This window comes from Dioszegia hungarica (genome assembly GCF_025882075.1).
Source record: "Dioszegia hungarica strain PDD-24b-2 chromosome Unknown MKK02contig_7, whole genome shotgun sequence".
In the NCBI taxonomy this organism is placed as follows: Eukaryota; Fungi; Basidiomycota; class Tremellomycetes; order Tremellales; family Bulleribasidiaceae; genus Dioszegia; species Dioszegia hungarica.
Window position 1 is genome coordinate 73,081 of NW_026515769.1, and position 12,982 is coordinate 86,062.

The 12,982-nt window shown below is 56.9% G+C and overlaps 5 protein-coding genes across 5 annotated transcripts; 3 read left to right on the forward strand and 2 right to left on the reverse strand.

The window, feature by feature from the left end:
- Positions 1–596: 596 nt before the first annotated feature.
- On the forward strand, positions 597–1,658 carry MKK02DRAFT_43138 (uncharacterized protein; the record flags this gene model as incomplete). Its single annotated transcript, XM_053092286.1, has 5 exons — positions 597–858; positions 904–1,213; positions 1,263–1,477; positions 1,542–1,588; positions 1,638–1,658. 5 exons carry the CDS (start codon positions 597–599, stop codon positions 1,656–1,658), a joined length of 855 nt encoding a protein of 284 aa, XP_052946995.1.
- Positions 1,659–2,019: 361 nt separating this feature from the next.
- On the forward strand, positions 2,020–5,327 carry MKK02DRAFT_23967 (putative cell division control protein 16; the record flags this gene model as incomplete). Its single annotated transcript, XM_053086819.1, has 13 exons — positions 2,020–2,171; positions 2,230–2,702; positions 2,849–3,083; positions 3,171–3,225; positions 3,279–3,345; positions 3,403–3,443; positions 3,492–3,651; positions 3,710–3,804; positions 3,858–4,003; positions 4,050–4,253; positions 4,355–4,480; positions 4,535–4,687; positions 4,736–5,327. 13 exons carry the CDS (start codon positions 2,020–2,022, stop codon positions 5,325–5,327), a joined length of 2,499 nt encoding a protein of 832 aa, XP_052946996.1.
- A 155-nt stretch (positions 5,328–5,482) lies between these two features.
- Positions 5,483–9,383, reverse strand: MKK02DRAFT_43140 (nitrite reductase; the record flags this gene model as incomplete). Its single annotated transcript, XM_053092287.1, has 16 exons — positions 5,483–5,646; positions 5,699–5,853; positions 5,898–5,956; positions 6,003–6,290; positions 6,334–6,662; positions 6,709–7,157; positions 7,199–7,417; positions 7,451–7,617; positions 7,651–7,755; positions 7,800–8,210; positions 8,243–8,656; positions 8,701–8,795; positions 8,829–8,911; positions 8,953–9,112; positions 9,161–9,262; positions 9,308–9,383. 16 exons carry the CDS (start codon positions 9,381–9,383, stop codon positions 5,483–5,485), a joined length of 3,276 nt encoding a protein of 1,091 aa, XP_052946997.1.
- A 1,045-nt stretch (positions 9,384–10,428) lies between these two features.
- On the forward strand, positions 10,429–11,635 carry MKK02DRAFT_43141 (Formate/nitrite transporter; the record flags this gene model as incomplete). Its single annotated transcript, XM_053092288.1, has 6 exons — positions 10,429–10,465; positions 10,512–10,591; positions 10,638–11,034; positions 11,080–11,191; positions 11,237–11,334; positions 11,421–11,635. The coding sequence occupies 6 exons, from the start codon at positions 10,429–10,431 to the stop codon at positions 11,633–11,635; spliced, it is 939 nt and encodes a 312-aa protein (XP_052946998.1).
- A 535-nt stretch (positions 11,636–12,170) lies between these two features.
- Positions 12,171–12,801, reverse strand: MKK02DRAFT_24023 (cyanate lyase C-terminal domain-containing protein; the record flags this gene model as incomplete). Its single annotated transcript, XM_053086830.1, has 3 exons — positions 12,171–12,308; positions 12,384–12,458; positions 12,517–12,801. The coding sequence occupies 3 exons, from the start codon at positions 12,799–12,801 to the stop codon at positions 12,171–12,173; spliced, it is 498 nt and encodes a 165-aa protein (XP_052946999.1).
- Between the last annotated feature and the right edge of the window lie 181 nt (positions 12,802–12,982).

Consider the following 12,982-nt stretch of genomic DNA (forward strand, 5'->3'; position numbering starts at 1 on the left):
TGAGCACCATGAGTCACCTCGTGGAGTCCCTATCGGGTGCCTGAGTGGCTGACCTAGCCTCGTGCTAGCTCGTACCGCTCATGCTCGCCTGATGAGCCTTACGAACGGCCGGAAACGAAAAGGTAAACACAGGATGGTGTTTTAGTGCCTCATTCCTCGACGACTCTTCTTCGCTTCCAGGGGGATCGGCAAGGATCGGCAGCCCTACTGATGGGTCATGTATCTGCCACATGTGAATCCTGCCGGCTTGCTCTCGTCAGCATCCAGATCGTGAGTTGTACTGACGCGACATATGGTAGATCCAGGTACCGGCTATTCTTAGAGCTGCATACAAACTCACTCGACCCGTGTTCGCTTCCCGACTTTGAGCGCATTTGCGCCGCGAAGCTCAGCCGGGATGGGTGATGGCATGAGCCGTGCCCGCGGGCGCCACCGCCGCCGCTGCAGAGCGTCGTACTCGGTGGACATCTGACAGGTGCAAGGTAAACACTCGCAGACCTCGACGACTTACAGAGCTACAACCAAAGTCATCGACATCTTTCTCATTACCATCATCCCTCCGCCAACCTCCCCCTACTCCAACCCTCGCAACCGCCATGAAGTCGCCTATCCTCCTCATCGCACTCAGCGCCTTGTCTGGCCTCGTCGCGGCCACCAACTCGACCGGCTCGCTCTTCACCTTGGGGGCCCTGGACTCCTCCGACAGCTCACCGACTCCCAACATTGGTTTTTTCAACAAGCGGTCGTCTCGCGAGCACCCCGAGATCAGTAAGCGGCAGGCCGTCCCGGGCAAGAAGGCACCTCGGTACGGTACGGTAGTCGCCAAGTCTCCGTTCAAGCTCGTTGGGCGGGATGCTCGTGAGTTCCGGTTCTTTGGATGAAGCGACTTGAGCTGACATCCAGTCAACTCTCCCAGCGTACCGACACAAGCCAGACTAACTGTCTCTTCCTCCAGCGGCACCTTACTCGGCTATGTCACTCCCTCCACCACCTTCCCTGGCGACTTCACCTACGTCAATGACTTGACCAAGGCCACCGCATTCTCCTTGACGCTCGCGACCAATGACGTCCAGAACCTGCCTATCGTCAACCCTCCTTCTGGCGTCTATCCCTACCTCGCCGGAGTCGCTGGCGGATCCAACACCGGATCCAACTCCCCTCCTTACATCCCCAGCACCGACTTTGGAGGCGATGGCAGCGCTAATGGTCAAAAGTGAGTAGCCATATTCCCAAGCACGAAGGGTGGTGGTGCTGACGGCCAGCTATGCCTACTTGAGCAGTGCTCAGAATGTACCCTACGGTCCGGCCCAGCAGGTCCCGAACGGCGACAATTCGACCCCTTATGCCGAGACGGGCATGTTCCAGCTCTCCGGCACCGGTCTTCAGCAGCTCGTTCCTGTTTGGGTCAACAACGACAAGTCGGTCGTCCCGAACCAGCAGTTTGGTTTGGACTCGAGTAACAGTCTGATCATGTACGGTGAGTTTCGCTTTCCTCCAGCGGTAGTATCAGCTCTTGGAGGTCCTCTTGCTCACGTCTCAAGGCTCCCAGACTGCGGTCAACAATGCCTATGGTACTATCACCCCTGTCGTGAGTTCCTCTTCTCCTCGTTGATGGAAGAGCCAAGCTGACGAGGCAGACCATTGGCTATGTCGTCTAAACTTATCTCTCGGATCAACAACGGACATTCTGGGCTCGCGGTGGAATCTATGCTTATGGACAATGTTTACAGGGCTTGGTAGTGATGTGCTATGTACATGCTTGGGGTCTATTCTCCTGTTCAGGCTGCCTCTCTCTTTCGGTGGCTTGGGCTGGACCGCAGGGACGCTGAGGAATGAGGAGTTTGGCCAAAATGCGCGCACGGACCAGCCTCGCCTTCGCCTTCGACGCGTCCATTATCTCCAGCCAAATTCAGTCTATTTCTCTACTTGTCCATCAACAAAACAGCTCATAGCCCCACCTGACCGGAACACACAGAGGAAGGTGTCGTCCGCATTGCTACGTCAGAGCACGGAGAGTCAATGTTCACCCCGCCAAACCCGTCGTCCGACTCGTCAGGCTTGAGGCTCTCGCCCAATCCCGCGGGGCATCGTAGACGTCAACCTGCGCCTCGAAGCTCCTTGAGCAACTCGTTCAGCTTCGCGCCGAGTCTGGATCAGAGTGGTGATGGATTGTAAGCTCACTCACTCGCCCTGGCATACGCGGAGAGACGACTCAAGCTGACTTTTGAGGTATGACACTGAAACATCCTTCTTTTCCCGTCCCACCCAGCGTCCTACAGCTTTGACTAATGGCAATGGCCATGCTGCTGCTGGACCATCATCGCCATTCCTCTCTCCTGCGCATCTCCGCTCGGCTATCGCCCAGGGAAACGAGGGGATCGTCCCGCTTTCGCCCCGGGCGAGGCCAAGTCCGATCAGTCGCGCAAGCTCGGGAAGGACTGCATTGCCTTATGATGCAGGCGCGGGGGGCGCGAAGCCGAAGAGTCGGCTGGCGGGGATCGTCGGTGCGAAAAATGGAGGGAGCGGAAGCGGTGCTGGTCATGTCGAGGAAGAAGGAGAAGAAGACGAGTGTGAAGGGGAAGGGGACACGGCTGGCAAATGGGGATTGGTGGATTCCATGCGCCAGTGGAGACAGGATGCTATGCTGCAGCACCTGTATGAGACGGCGGCTATGTGGGGAGATAAGATCTTGAGCTGGACCGGTGAGTTGACTGCCTCTCATTTGAGCTTCAAAGAGGACAAGGAAGCCAGAGGCGATGCTAGCGCCCCGTCTTACTGGATGAGTGATGATCAGGCGCTGGGTCGGATCACCGAGGCACTGTCACTGCGATCAAGGCTGATCCGGCAGGCGACGCGAACGACGCCTTCTGGCTCGCCCAAGCCTACTTCCTCACGGGACACTATCTCCGCGCCGAACGCCTCTTGACCGATCCCCTTCCCGCACCTGCACTCCCTCGGATAGACGGGATCCTCTCCGCTAGCCAAGGCAGCTCTCATACCAGCTGGAAAGGGAAGGGCAAGGAGGTAGTACGCAACGGTCATGGGCATACGGACGAGGGCGAGGGAGGGGAGGACGAGGATATGTTTGAAGGTGGGGATGGGCCGGGAGAGGGCGGATTCATGGGTGGTAGGAGGGATACGAGTGGGGAGGGAGAAGCAGGAGAAGGGAGGGGAAGGTTGATCGATGAGAGTTTGGCCTGTCGATATCTGGCTGCTCAGTGTTTGGTGAATTACTGTCTGAGCGTTACTTGGCCTACGCGATTTCAGCTGACGCTCAGGTACACGAGGAGAAGTATCATGATGCGCTGGAATTATTGGGCGAGACCAACCCGTTCAGAGAGCCAGGTAAGCCCTGATGTCCTCTTTCGCCGGAAGCTCATTAGGAACGAGCTAATATGACAGATAGCACTTCTCCAGCATACACGCCTTATGGTGGCGTCAAGGTAAGCTGCTTGTCATACGACTCTTCCGAGTAGCTGCTGATTCGATAGCTCAATTCGTCCATGTGCTTCCTCCGTGGCCAGCTGCACCTCCGCCTCTCGTCCATGCAGCTCGCCAAAGAGAGCCTGATGGAGGCGCTTATGATCGACGTAAAGAACTATGATGCGTTCAGGGAGCTGGTAGAGGGCGGTATGTTGTCGTCGAAGGAGGGTAAGTTGCTGCCTTCTTGTCTTCGGGCTAGGATGGCGAGTGAAAGCTGATATGGCAGAATGGGAGTTTGTCCAGAATCTCTCGTACAGGAAACATCTCTCTGAGGAGGAGGCGACGTTTGTCAAGCTCATGTATACGACCAAACTCAAGAAGGTGAGCCGCGAGGAACAGTTGTTTTTAGGCAGAAACAAAAGCTCACGGGGAAGGACGCACATGTCGGCCAGATCGTCCGAGCCAGAGAGAGGCTAGTGGCGGAGTATGGTCTCTCGGAAAATTGCGATGTGTTGGTAGGAGAGGCGGACGAGTTGTATGCGCGATACAAGTGGGAAGAGTGCTATGCTGTGACGACAAAGTGAGTCTCTCTTCTCCTTCCGGGACGACTTGGCTGACTGTCACAGAATTCTCGCTAGGATACCCAGTCATCCCCTCGCCCTCCCTCTCCACCTAGCGTGCATGCACCATATCCACCGCCTCCGATCTTCCCTCTTCATGCTCGCGCACGATTTGGTAGAGCAGGACCCGGCCGGAGCCGTCACGTGGTATGCTGTAGGATTGTGGTATTTCTCGGGAAGGAGATGGGGGGAGGCGAGGCGGTATTTCAGGTGAGTCGCAGCCTCCGCCGACTTCTGGCTCAATGGACCATCGTGGTGTCTCGAGCGGATAGGAAGCAGGCAGAGGTGTGATCGAGCGCTGATAATCGCAGTAAAGCCAACTTGATTGACTCGCGCTTCGCTCCGGCTTGGATAGCGTTCGCTCATTCGTTCGCATATGAGGGAGAGCATGATCACGCTATCACCGCCTACTCTACCTCTGCCAGGCTGTTCCAAGGGTGAGCTCTAACTCTTTGATCGTATCTGGATCTGGGAACCAGCTGACCTTCCAGATCGCACCTGCCATTACTCTTTATCGGGATGGAGCACCTACAACTGTCAGCCACAAGTCTCGCGGAGGAGTACTTCCTGGCCGCTGAGGCTATTAACGGGACGGATCCGTTGTTGCTGAATGAGCTCGGTGTGGTCGCATACAACAAGGACGAGTGAGATGTCCAAATTTCTCCATCGCCTGTGCTTGAGCTGACATCCAGCTACCCCTCCGCTATCAAATACTTCAAATCCGCCATTCGGTCCGCCAAGGAAATGCAGGGCGTCCCCTCTACCTGGGCCTCGACCCATGTCAACCTTGGACACGCCTACCGCCTGCTCGGCGACCTCGCCCGGTCCGAAACCTCCTACCTCCATGCCCTCCGGCTCGATCCTACCTCACACACCGCCCTCGCCTCCCTCGCGCTCCTCTCGCACATCCGTACCGACATCCGTGGCGCTGTACGGCTCTACCACGCTGCGCTCGCTCTTGCGCCGCAGGACCCGATCGCGACGGTCTTGCTGGAGATGGCGCTGAAGGAGCAGGTGGAGACGTTGCCGCCAAGGAGTCTGCCGGGTCTGCCCCCGAGTTTGGCAGATAGGGCGATGGATCCGTTTGCGGTCCCGAAGGGGAATACGGCGTTTGGGGCTGTGCCGGAAGACGATGAGGATGGGGTGGGCAAGGAGATGGCGGTGGCTGTGACGGTGGGGACGGGCGGTAGTGGAGCTGGATCCGGAAGGAAAGCTGGAGAGGGGGAGGAAGAAGGATACTCGATGGAGATGAGTATAGAGGAGACGATGGAGGTCGAAGAGTAGGATCTTGTATGAAGAGGATGTCTTGATGACGCTTGGAAGGTGTTTTACCCGCGCAATTCCCAGTCGCTCCGAACTACTGCCGTCACGACATCTATACAAAAGCTGGACCATACAAAAGAGTCTGTCTATCTATCTCAACGCCACATCAAGATCATTTACCAGTCTAGAGCAGCACTCCCGCACCCGCCGCCGTTGCTCCCATGCTTGGCCTCAGGCGAGGACGTTGGGTCCTGGAGGGCCCGCATGGAAGGCGGCACAATCTCAATTCTGGTAGCCGGGATCCGCCCGAGCGCTTCTGCCGTAGACTTGCGGACCATCCCTATCTCAATCAGCTCTACTCATTTGCTTGAGTCCCAGAGGGGAAAACTTACACTTGGAACTACCAATCATCTCGTCGAGCTCCTCCGCTGGCGGCAACTTGACCAAAAGGGTCCCCGCCTCTTCCTTGACTTCAAAGGTCAGGATGTGCATACTTGGGTCGGTACTGCAGTCGCCAGTCTTGAGATCGTAATTCCTCTTGTGCAGCCTGATGATCAGCCTCATCCGGAGCGACATCGGAGAGGTACTTACGGGCAAGAGACATAGAGGTTTCCATCCTTGTCATCTCCGACGATACCATGGTCCAGCACCTAGTTCGTCAGTAATGCCTACTGCTGTGCACAGAGATGGACTCACAAAGGCACGCCTGTGCGGGCACATCTGCTGAGAGGCCAGATACCCTTTACCCGGGTAATGGAAGATGGCGAGCTGTGAGTCCTCCCCATACCTCACTGCGGCGCTCGTGGTATTCTCGTGTGTAGGCCGGAGGTCGTCCACTGTAGCGAGGGGGATCCACTTCCACTGCTCCTTGGGCGTCGGTAAGTCCTTGGCTTCAAACTTCATGGGTGGGAAGTCTTTTGGCCAATCGGCCGCTCGGTTCTGGCCCCTTTCTTCAATCTTTTCGATGGATGGGCGTACTTCGTCCTGGCCTGTCAGCTGGATTCTAACTCCCGGATGAGGTACTTACCGAGTTGGCGAATTGCTTGAACTGCTTTCGCAGCTCTGGATCATTCACCGCCCTCTTCCACTCATCCTCATATGTCCCCACTAGCGCGTGCATCTCCGCCTCGAGGTCCGCACAGATACCCAGCTCATCCTCCAGGATGATCTTGCGCAGCTTGTCGATCCCGCCCTCGAAGCTCTCGACCCATGGCGCGGTACGTTGGAGTCGGTCGGCGGTACGGATGTAGAGCATAAGGTAGCGGTCGATGATGCGGACGACTTTGGTGGGTGGAACATCGGAAGCAAAGAGCTTGGCGTGACGAGGGGTGATTCCTCCATTCCCACCGATGAAGACTTGAGATCAGCCCCGCCTTCTGCGTGGCCTAGATAGGGGACTCACTGTTCCATCCCTTGTCGGTCGCGATGAGGCCAAAGTCCTTGGACTGGGCCTCGGCACACTCTCGGACACACCCACTGACCCCTCCCTTGAACTTGTGTGGCGCTCGGACACCCCTGTACCGGTTCTCCAAGTCCACGGCCAGCCCGACCGAGTCTCCCACGCCAAACCGACACCACGAGCTGCCCACGCAGGACTTGACCGTCCGCAAAGCTTTCCCGTACGCTTGACCCGACTCCATACCGGCGTCGATGAGGCGAGACCAGATGGTCGGGAGGTCCTGCTTCTTGGCGCCAAACATATCGATCCGCTGTCCGCCGGTGATCTTGGTGTAGAGGTCAAATTCCTTGGCGACTTGACCGATAACGATGAGCTCCTCGGGCTTGATCTCCCCGGCGGCGATACGAGGGACGACCGAGAATGTGCCGTCCCGCTGGATGTTGGCCATGTACCTGGGCATCAGCTCGAGCTCACAAAACCAAGGAGTACTCACCGATCGTTTGTATCCTGGTTCCCATGGTGCTTGGGTGCCATGACGAACTCGTTGTACAGCGAGGACAATACGCTCCCGATGGCAGGCTTGCAGATCTCGCACCCTTGCGACCCGTTGCCCGTCCCGATGGTATCCATGATCGACCGGAAGTCCTTGAGCTTCTTGATCTTAACCGTGTAGAGCAGGTCCTGTCGGCTCATCTTGATATGGTGGCAGAGACTGGCGTTAGTCGCAGCCAGGATTCGGACTCACTTGTTGTTGATCGAGTGACCGAGCTTCTTCATCTCCGTCTTGAAGATAGAGGTGGCGAGGGGGACGCATCCACCACATCCCGTCCCCACCTTGGTCTTGGCCTTGATCTTGGCAAAATCGGTGAGACCGTCTTTGACACAGCTGGTGATGGCGGCTTTGGTGACGTTCTGAGATCAGCGCAACTCTTTCGGAGAACTTACGTGGCAAGAGCAGATGGTGGTGTCGTCGTCCAGGTCGTCCCCGTTGGTCTCGCCCTCGGACTTGGAGCCAAGGATGAACTGGGAAGGAGGCACGTCGAGCTTTTTCTGCAGAGTCAGCCCAGCTCCCTGCAGAAAAAGAGGATACGAACCTTCTTCTTGGTGATGGCGACGAGCTTGGTAAAGTCCCCAACATCCCCGATCATCATCCCGCCTAACAGATGCTGCCCATCCTGACTGAAGATGTACTTCTTATACGTCGCCGAGAAGGGATCGTGGTATGTCAAGCATTTGACCGCTGTATTCTCGTTCGACCTGGACGGCTTTTCGATATGCACCTCGCCGAGCGCAGGGGCAGAGTAGATCTTGGGCTGGACGCGCATGTCGGCAAAGTGGTCTCCAAAGGAGGCAACGTCGACACCCATGAGCTTGAGCCGGGTCGAGAGGTCGGGAGTGTTCATCTTCCGCGCTGCGTGCTTGGGAGCGCCTTCGCCGTGGGTTTGGGTGAGATTGAAGGCGAGGATATCGGCCATTTCCACGCCGGGTGCGATGAGACCGTAGAACTACTGTCAGCACAGCCGACGGGTGGACTCACGTTTCCGCGCCAGCTCGCACACTCTCCAATGGCATACACGTCCTTCGCAGAACTCATGAGGTCGTCCCCGATCTTGACACCACCACCAGCATCCAGCTCGATTCCGCTGTCCCGCGCGAGATCGTCCCGAGGCTTGATACCAACGGCGTAGATGACCAAGTCCGACTCAATGGGCTCCGAGGCGGTCTGAAAGCCCGTAAAGGTCTCGCCAGACTCGTCCGTCCGGGTCGTCATATCTTTGATGGTCGACTTGGTGACAACCTTGACGCCCAGATCCTCGATTTTGCGAAGGACGAGCATGCCTGCCGATGCGTCGAGTTGGCGGTTGAGTGGGTAGTCCTGTCGAATGTGGATCGAGACGTTGGGGACAGACGGCATATCATAGACGGCCTTGGCGGCTTCCAGACCGAGCAGCTATGGAGTCAGCGGTATTCGCTGGGACGACGTGAGGGACTTACGCCTCCACCGATGACCTCTGCGCGAGTCACGTGGTCCTGCTCGGCATACTTGATGATGTTCTCCAGATCGGCGATACTACGGTAGACGAAGACACCTGATGTCAGCCACTTCGCAAGTGCGGACATACCTTTGGTCTTGCGTGCTCGCTCAGCCGAGACATAAGGCGGAAGCCCAGCTGCAGAGCCGGTGGCCAAGACGAGAATATCGTAGCTGTCGATCAGCTCAAGTCACGCCAGCCACGGAAGACCCACGTGAAGACATTGTCCTTGCTAGTGTGCACCTCCTTCTTGGCGGGATCGATCCGCAGAACCTGCTCGCCGATGTGGAAGCTGAACTGCTCGGGGTTCTGCTCGGCATACCATGACACAGGGTTGAGGTAAAGCTCCGATACGTTGCGGTGCTGGAAGTACTCTTTTCGCTGTCAGCTGAGCGTTTCACATGTCACTCAGGGAGACGTACCAGTCAGACCGACTCGGTTGTACGCTACTGTAGGCTCCTCGCCGCACGTCCGGATGTGGTATTTCCCCACCGTATCGAGCGTGAGCATCTTCTCGATGAACGCTATGAGATCAGCTCCGCTGACTCGTGACCAGTCAAACGGCTTACCGATCCCGACCATCCCCAAGCCCACCACCATAACCTGCACCCGCTTGGAAGCCTCCGGGGGCGGTTGTATCGCCATCTTGTCTGGGTGATTATCAAGAGCCGAGCGAGTCGCAGTGGATCAGCCTTGCGAGGTGTGCTAAGTCAAAGAATCAATGTATGTCAATGTCAGAGCAGATTGAGCACACAGTATAGAGCTGCCTTCAGACCTTCAGCTCTACAGCTGCGTCGGGCTGCCACTGTTGCTATCGCACTCATCGCGGGCCAGTGGGATCTCCAGCAAATCAGACCGCGCTGATTCCTGCTATCATCAGTGCCGTGAGGAGCAGCCGCCTTCACTTGCTGACACTTGGCACCAGCAGATGCCGGTTCTCGGCTGCTCTCATCTGGCTGATAGTGCGGGGTACTCGTTCCTTGCGAACGGTGAGATAGGGTGAGATAGCAGAGATGGTGGATAAGACCCAAAGGAGGGGGAGATAAGGATTTATTAATTTATTTCCCAGAGTAGCAATTACCTCACGTGGCTGAGTGTGGCAGTCACCTCAGGGCAGCATTCCTTGCCCCTTATCCCCCCTTATCGCACCCAATTTTCACTCTGTCCTTATCGCAAGACAGCCATGCGGGGAAAACAGATCCCTCTTCCAGCTGATCGGGCACTCGTGTTCTAAGTTGAGCTACTGACCCCTGCCAAGCAGCCCAAGTAAAACTAAATCTGCTGAAGTCTTCGGCCCGTCTCGGCGCCCACTGCCCGAAGTACTAGTCTTCGCGGATTGCGCCAACCCAGGCAAACCCCTATCTCACACGGGCCAAAGATAAGAGCGCAAAGCTTGCACACATGCTGACCCGCCTCCCCCGTTCTCCTCCGACTCTGCCGTCCAAGATGCCGAGCTGGGATCTACGGACGATCGAGGCAGGGGAGTATCTGCAGCGAATGAGCTGCGGGGTATGCCTGCTTATCGGTCCAACCGGGGTATGAGATGGTCTCTCTGCTGGGAATGGGGTCAGAGGGTGTCCATCACTTGAACTGACAACTTAAAGCCCATAGCGCGCGCATCTTGCCCGCACCCACTTCCTCTCACCCACCTTTCCATTCTCTTGTGTATAGCCAACAGCCGCTTGACATGATGTCTGACGCTCTTACACCCCCCGAAATCACTGCTGGTAAGCCTTGTGCTGTGAACCATCCTGAGGCATCGCTGACTGTCAGCGCTCATTGGTCTGGGCGAGAAAAAGGCAAAGCAGGCCTACCATATCACCTTCTTCAAGTCATGGATGTCAGCATGGATTGTAAGTCTGCCCTTCCCCCTCATTGCTCGCCCTAGCTGACTGGCAGCTCTGCTTCGGAGCCATGCTCGTCCAAGTCATCCAAGGCGGTTCCGGAACCCTCCGCACCGACTACCCCGGCCTCATCACCCTCGTTGCCGCCTTTTTCTTCCCGGTCGGTCTCATCATGCTCGTCCTCACCGGTCAAGACCTCTGCACCGCCAACTTTATGGTCGTCCCCATGGCCTGGATGAAGGGGCGCGTCAGGCTCTGGGAGATCCCCGTCAACTGGATCTTTGTCTTTTTCGGTAACCTCGCTGGCGCCCTCACCTTTGTCGCCTTCCTCGCCCACTGGTCCGGCCTCTACACATCCGGCATGATCACCTATTCGATCGCCGTCGCTGTCAACAAGAGCAACCAGGGCTGGGGCGAGTGCTTCCTCCGTGGGATTGGCTGTAACTTCTTGGGTGAGCCTACCAAATACCTCCCATAGTTTCAAGCTGATCAGTCAGTCTGCATGGCCGTCCTCCTCGGTACCGGCGCCCGCGAGATGGTCTCCAAGATCGCCGCTCTCCACTTCCCCGTCTTTGTCTTCGTCATCCTCGGCTTTGAGCACGTCATCGTGTGAGAACTTCAGCTTCTTCTGGATGTGCTCAAGCTGATCAGCAGCAACATGTTCTACATCCCCATCGGTATGCTCAACGGCGCCAACGTCGGTGTCGGTCAGTACATTGGCCGATCCATGATCCCTTCTCTCCTCGGTAACAGTAGGTCCTTCCTTCAGCCCTTCATGTCCTCCCCTCTCACTAGCCTCATGCTCTTCTTGTTCGTCCAATCATGGCTGACCCCTCAGTCGTCGGCGGTCTCCTACTCGGTATCCCCATGCTGTGCTTCTACCACCCGCCAGAGCTTCCCTTCTTCAACCGCTTCTCCTCAGGCCGAACAGAGCCTGCCACCGGCTCCACTATCGTCAGGCACGAGGACGGCGCCGAGACTCCTCCTTCCATCTACGGGACGGAGGCTGATACCACCTCCGCGGGCAGAAAGGTCGGGAAGGGTAGTTCGTAGATGGTGGTACTCCGGTAGTTTGTAGATGGTAGCTGGTAGGATCGAGAGGGTGTATAGTAGATAGGGAATGGATAGATTGCACGCTGGACAAGTCAAGTCCAGTCAAGGTTGAGATACTCGAGCGGACTCGCTCTAGAATGAGCCGGGCTTGAGTCGCCTTGTGAGCTGCCGGGCTAAATGACGTCAACATCTGCTCAGTCTTGTCTCCTCGTGTCGGTTTTCCAGGCGCACTCAGCTCTATCTTTCGTCACTCATATCAGAGCGAGATTGAGAAGACAAGCCCGATTGCGACGCAAGTCATATCGTACAGCATCGTACTACCCCGCCCCTACAATTCCTCGGCTCATTCGCGAGCTACAAGTCGGAAGAAGCGCAGTAGACCATGCTCAGTGAACGTCCACCAAGAACGAATGAGTGCAGTGCAGGCCACCGCCGCTGTGCTAGATAACCGGACCAGAAAGCTCAGAAGCACAAGCCTGCATACAAATTTTGGTCTACTACAACAACCTCCCCGACTCTGGCTCTAAATCTACATCTAGCGGCCCCAGACCTCCGGGGTAGAGTAGTTGAGGAACTTTCCGTCGAGAGTGATGACGACTCGGTCACCCTTGGGGTCGGCCTTGCGGGTGACTGAGGTGCGGAAGTCGATAGCGGACATGATACCATCGCCAAACTGCAAGTCAGCTAGGTCCCATTCGGTCCCATTCGATGTCAAGAGTAGGCAAGAGAGAGAGGGAGCGCGACGTACCTTCTCGTGGATGAGAGCCTTGTAAGAGAAGCCGTAGACGACGAGTACCTCGTACAGACGGTAGAGAACCGGGTCCTGCTTATTAGCTACTGATCCCAACAGAAGACGAGGCAAGAAATGGCGGAGAACTCACCTGAGGGGGCCCGTCCCAAGTACCACCACGGGTAGTCATGCCCTCAACACCCATGGATCCCTCATCTTTGCCAGCAAGACCCATGACGAGCGCCTCTCCGCTTTCAATGCCGAGGGCAGCAACGATCTTCTTGGCGGTCTCCTCGTCACACCGGGTCTGACCAAAGAAGAGGGCGGTGGTCCAGACCTCGGGCTTGTTGATCTCCTCGGCAATCTGGTCGAAGGTCTTGCCAGACTTGGCCTTGGCCGCAAGGAGGGCGGTGGAGTGGGCGGGGACGTCGAGCATTGTGATGGGTAGGTAGATGGGGTGGGTGAGGCTGGGGAAGGAGTGGGGAAGTGCGGTCGCTCTAGTGTGCAAGGTGAAGAGAATGGTGGAGGGTCGACAAGCAGAGACGTCTATTATATATACCCCGTGACGGCTGCTACTGCTCGGACAGGTGCTGCTATCAGCTTCCTGTCCGGTCGGA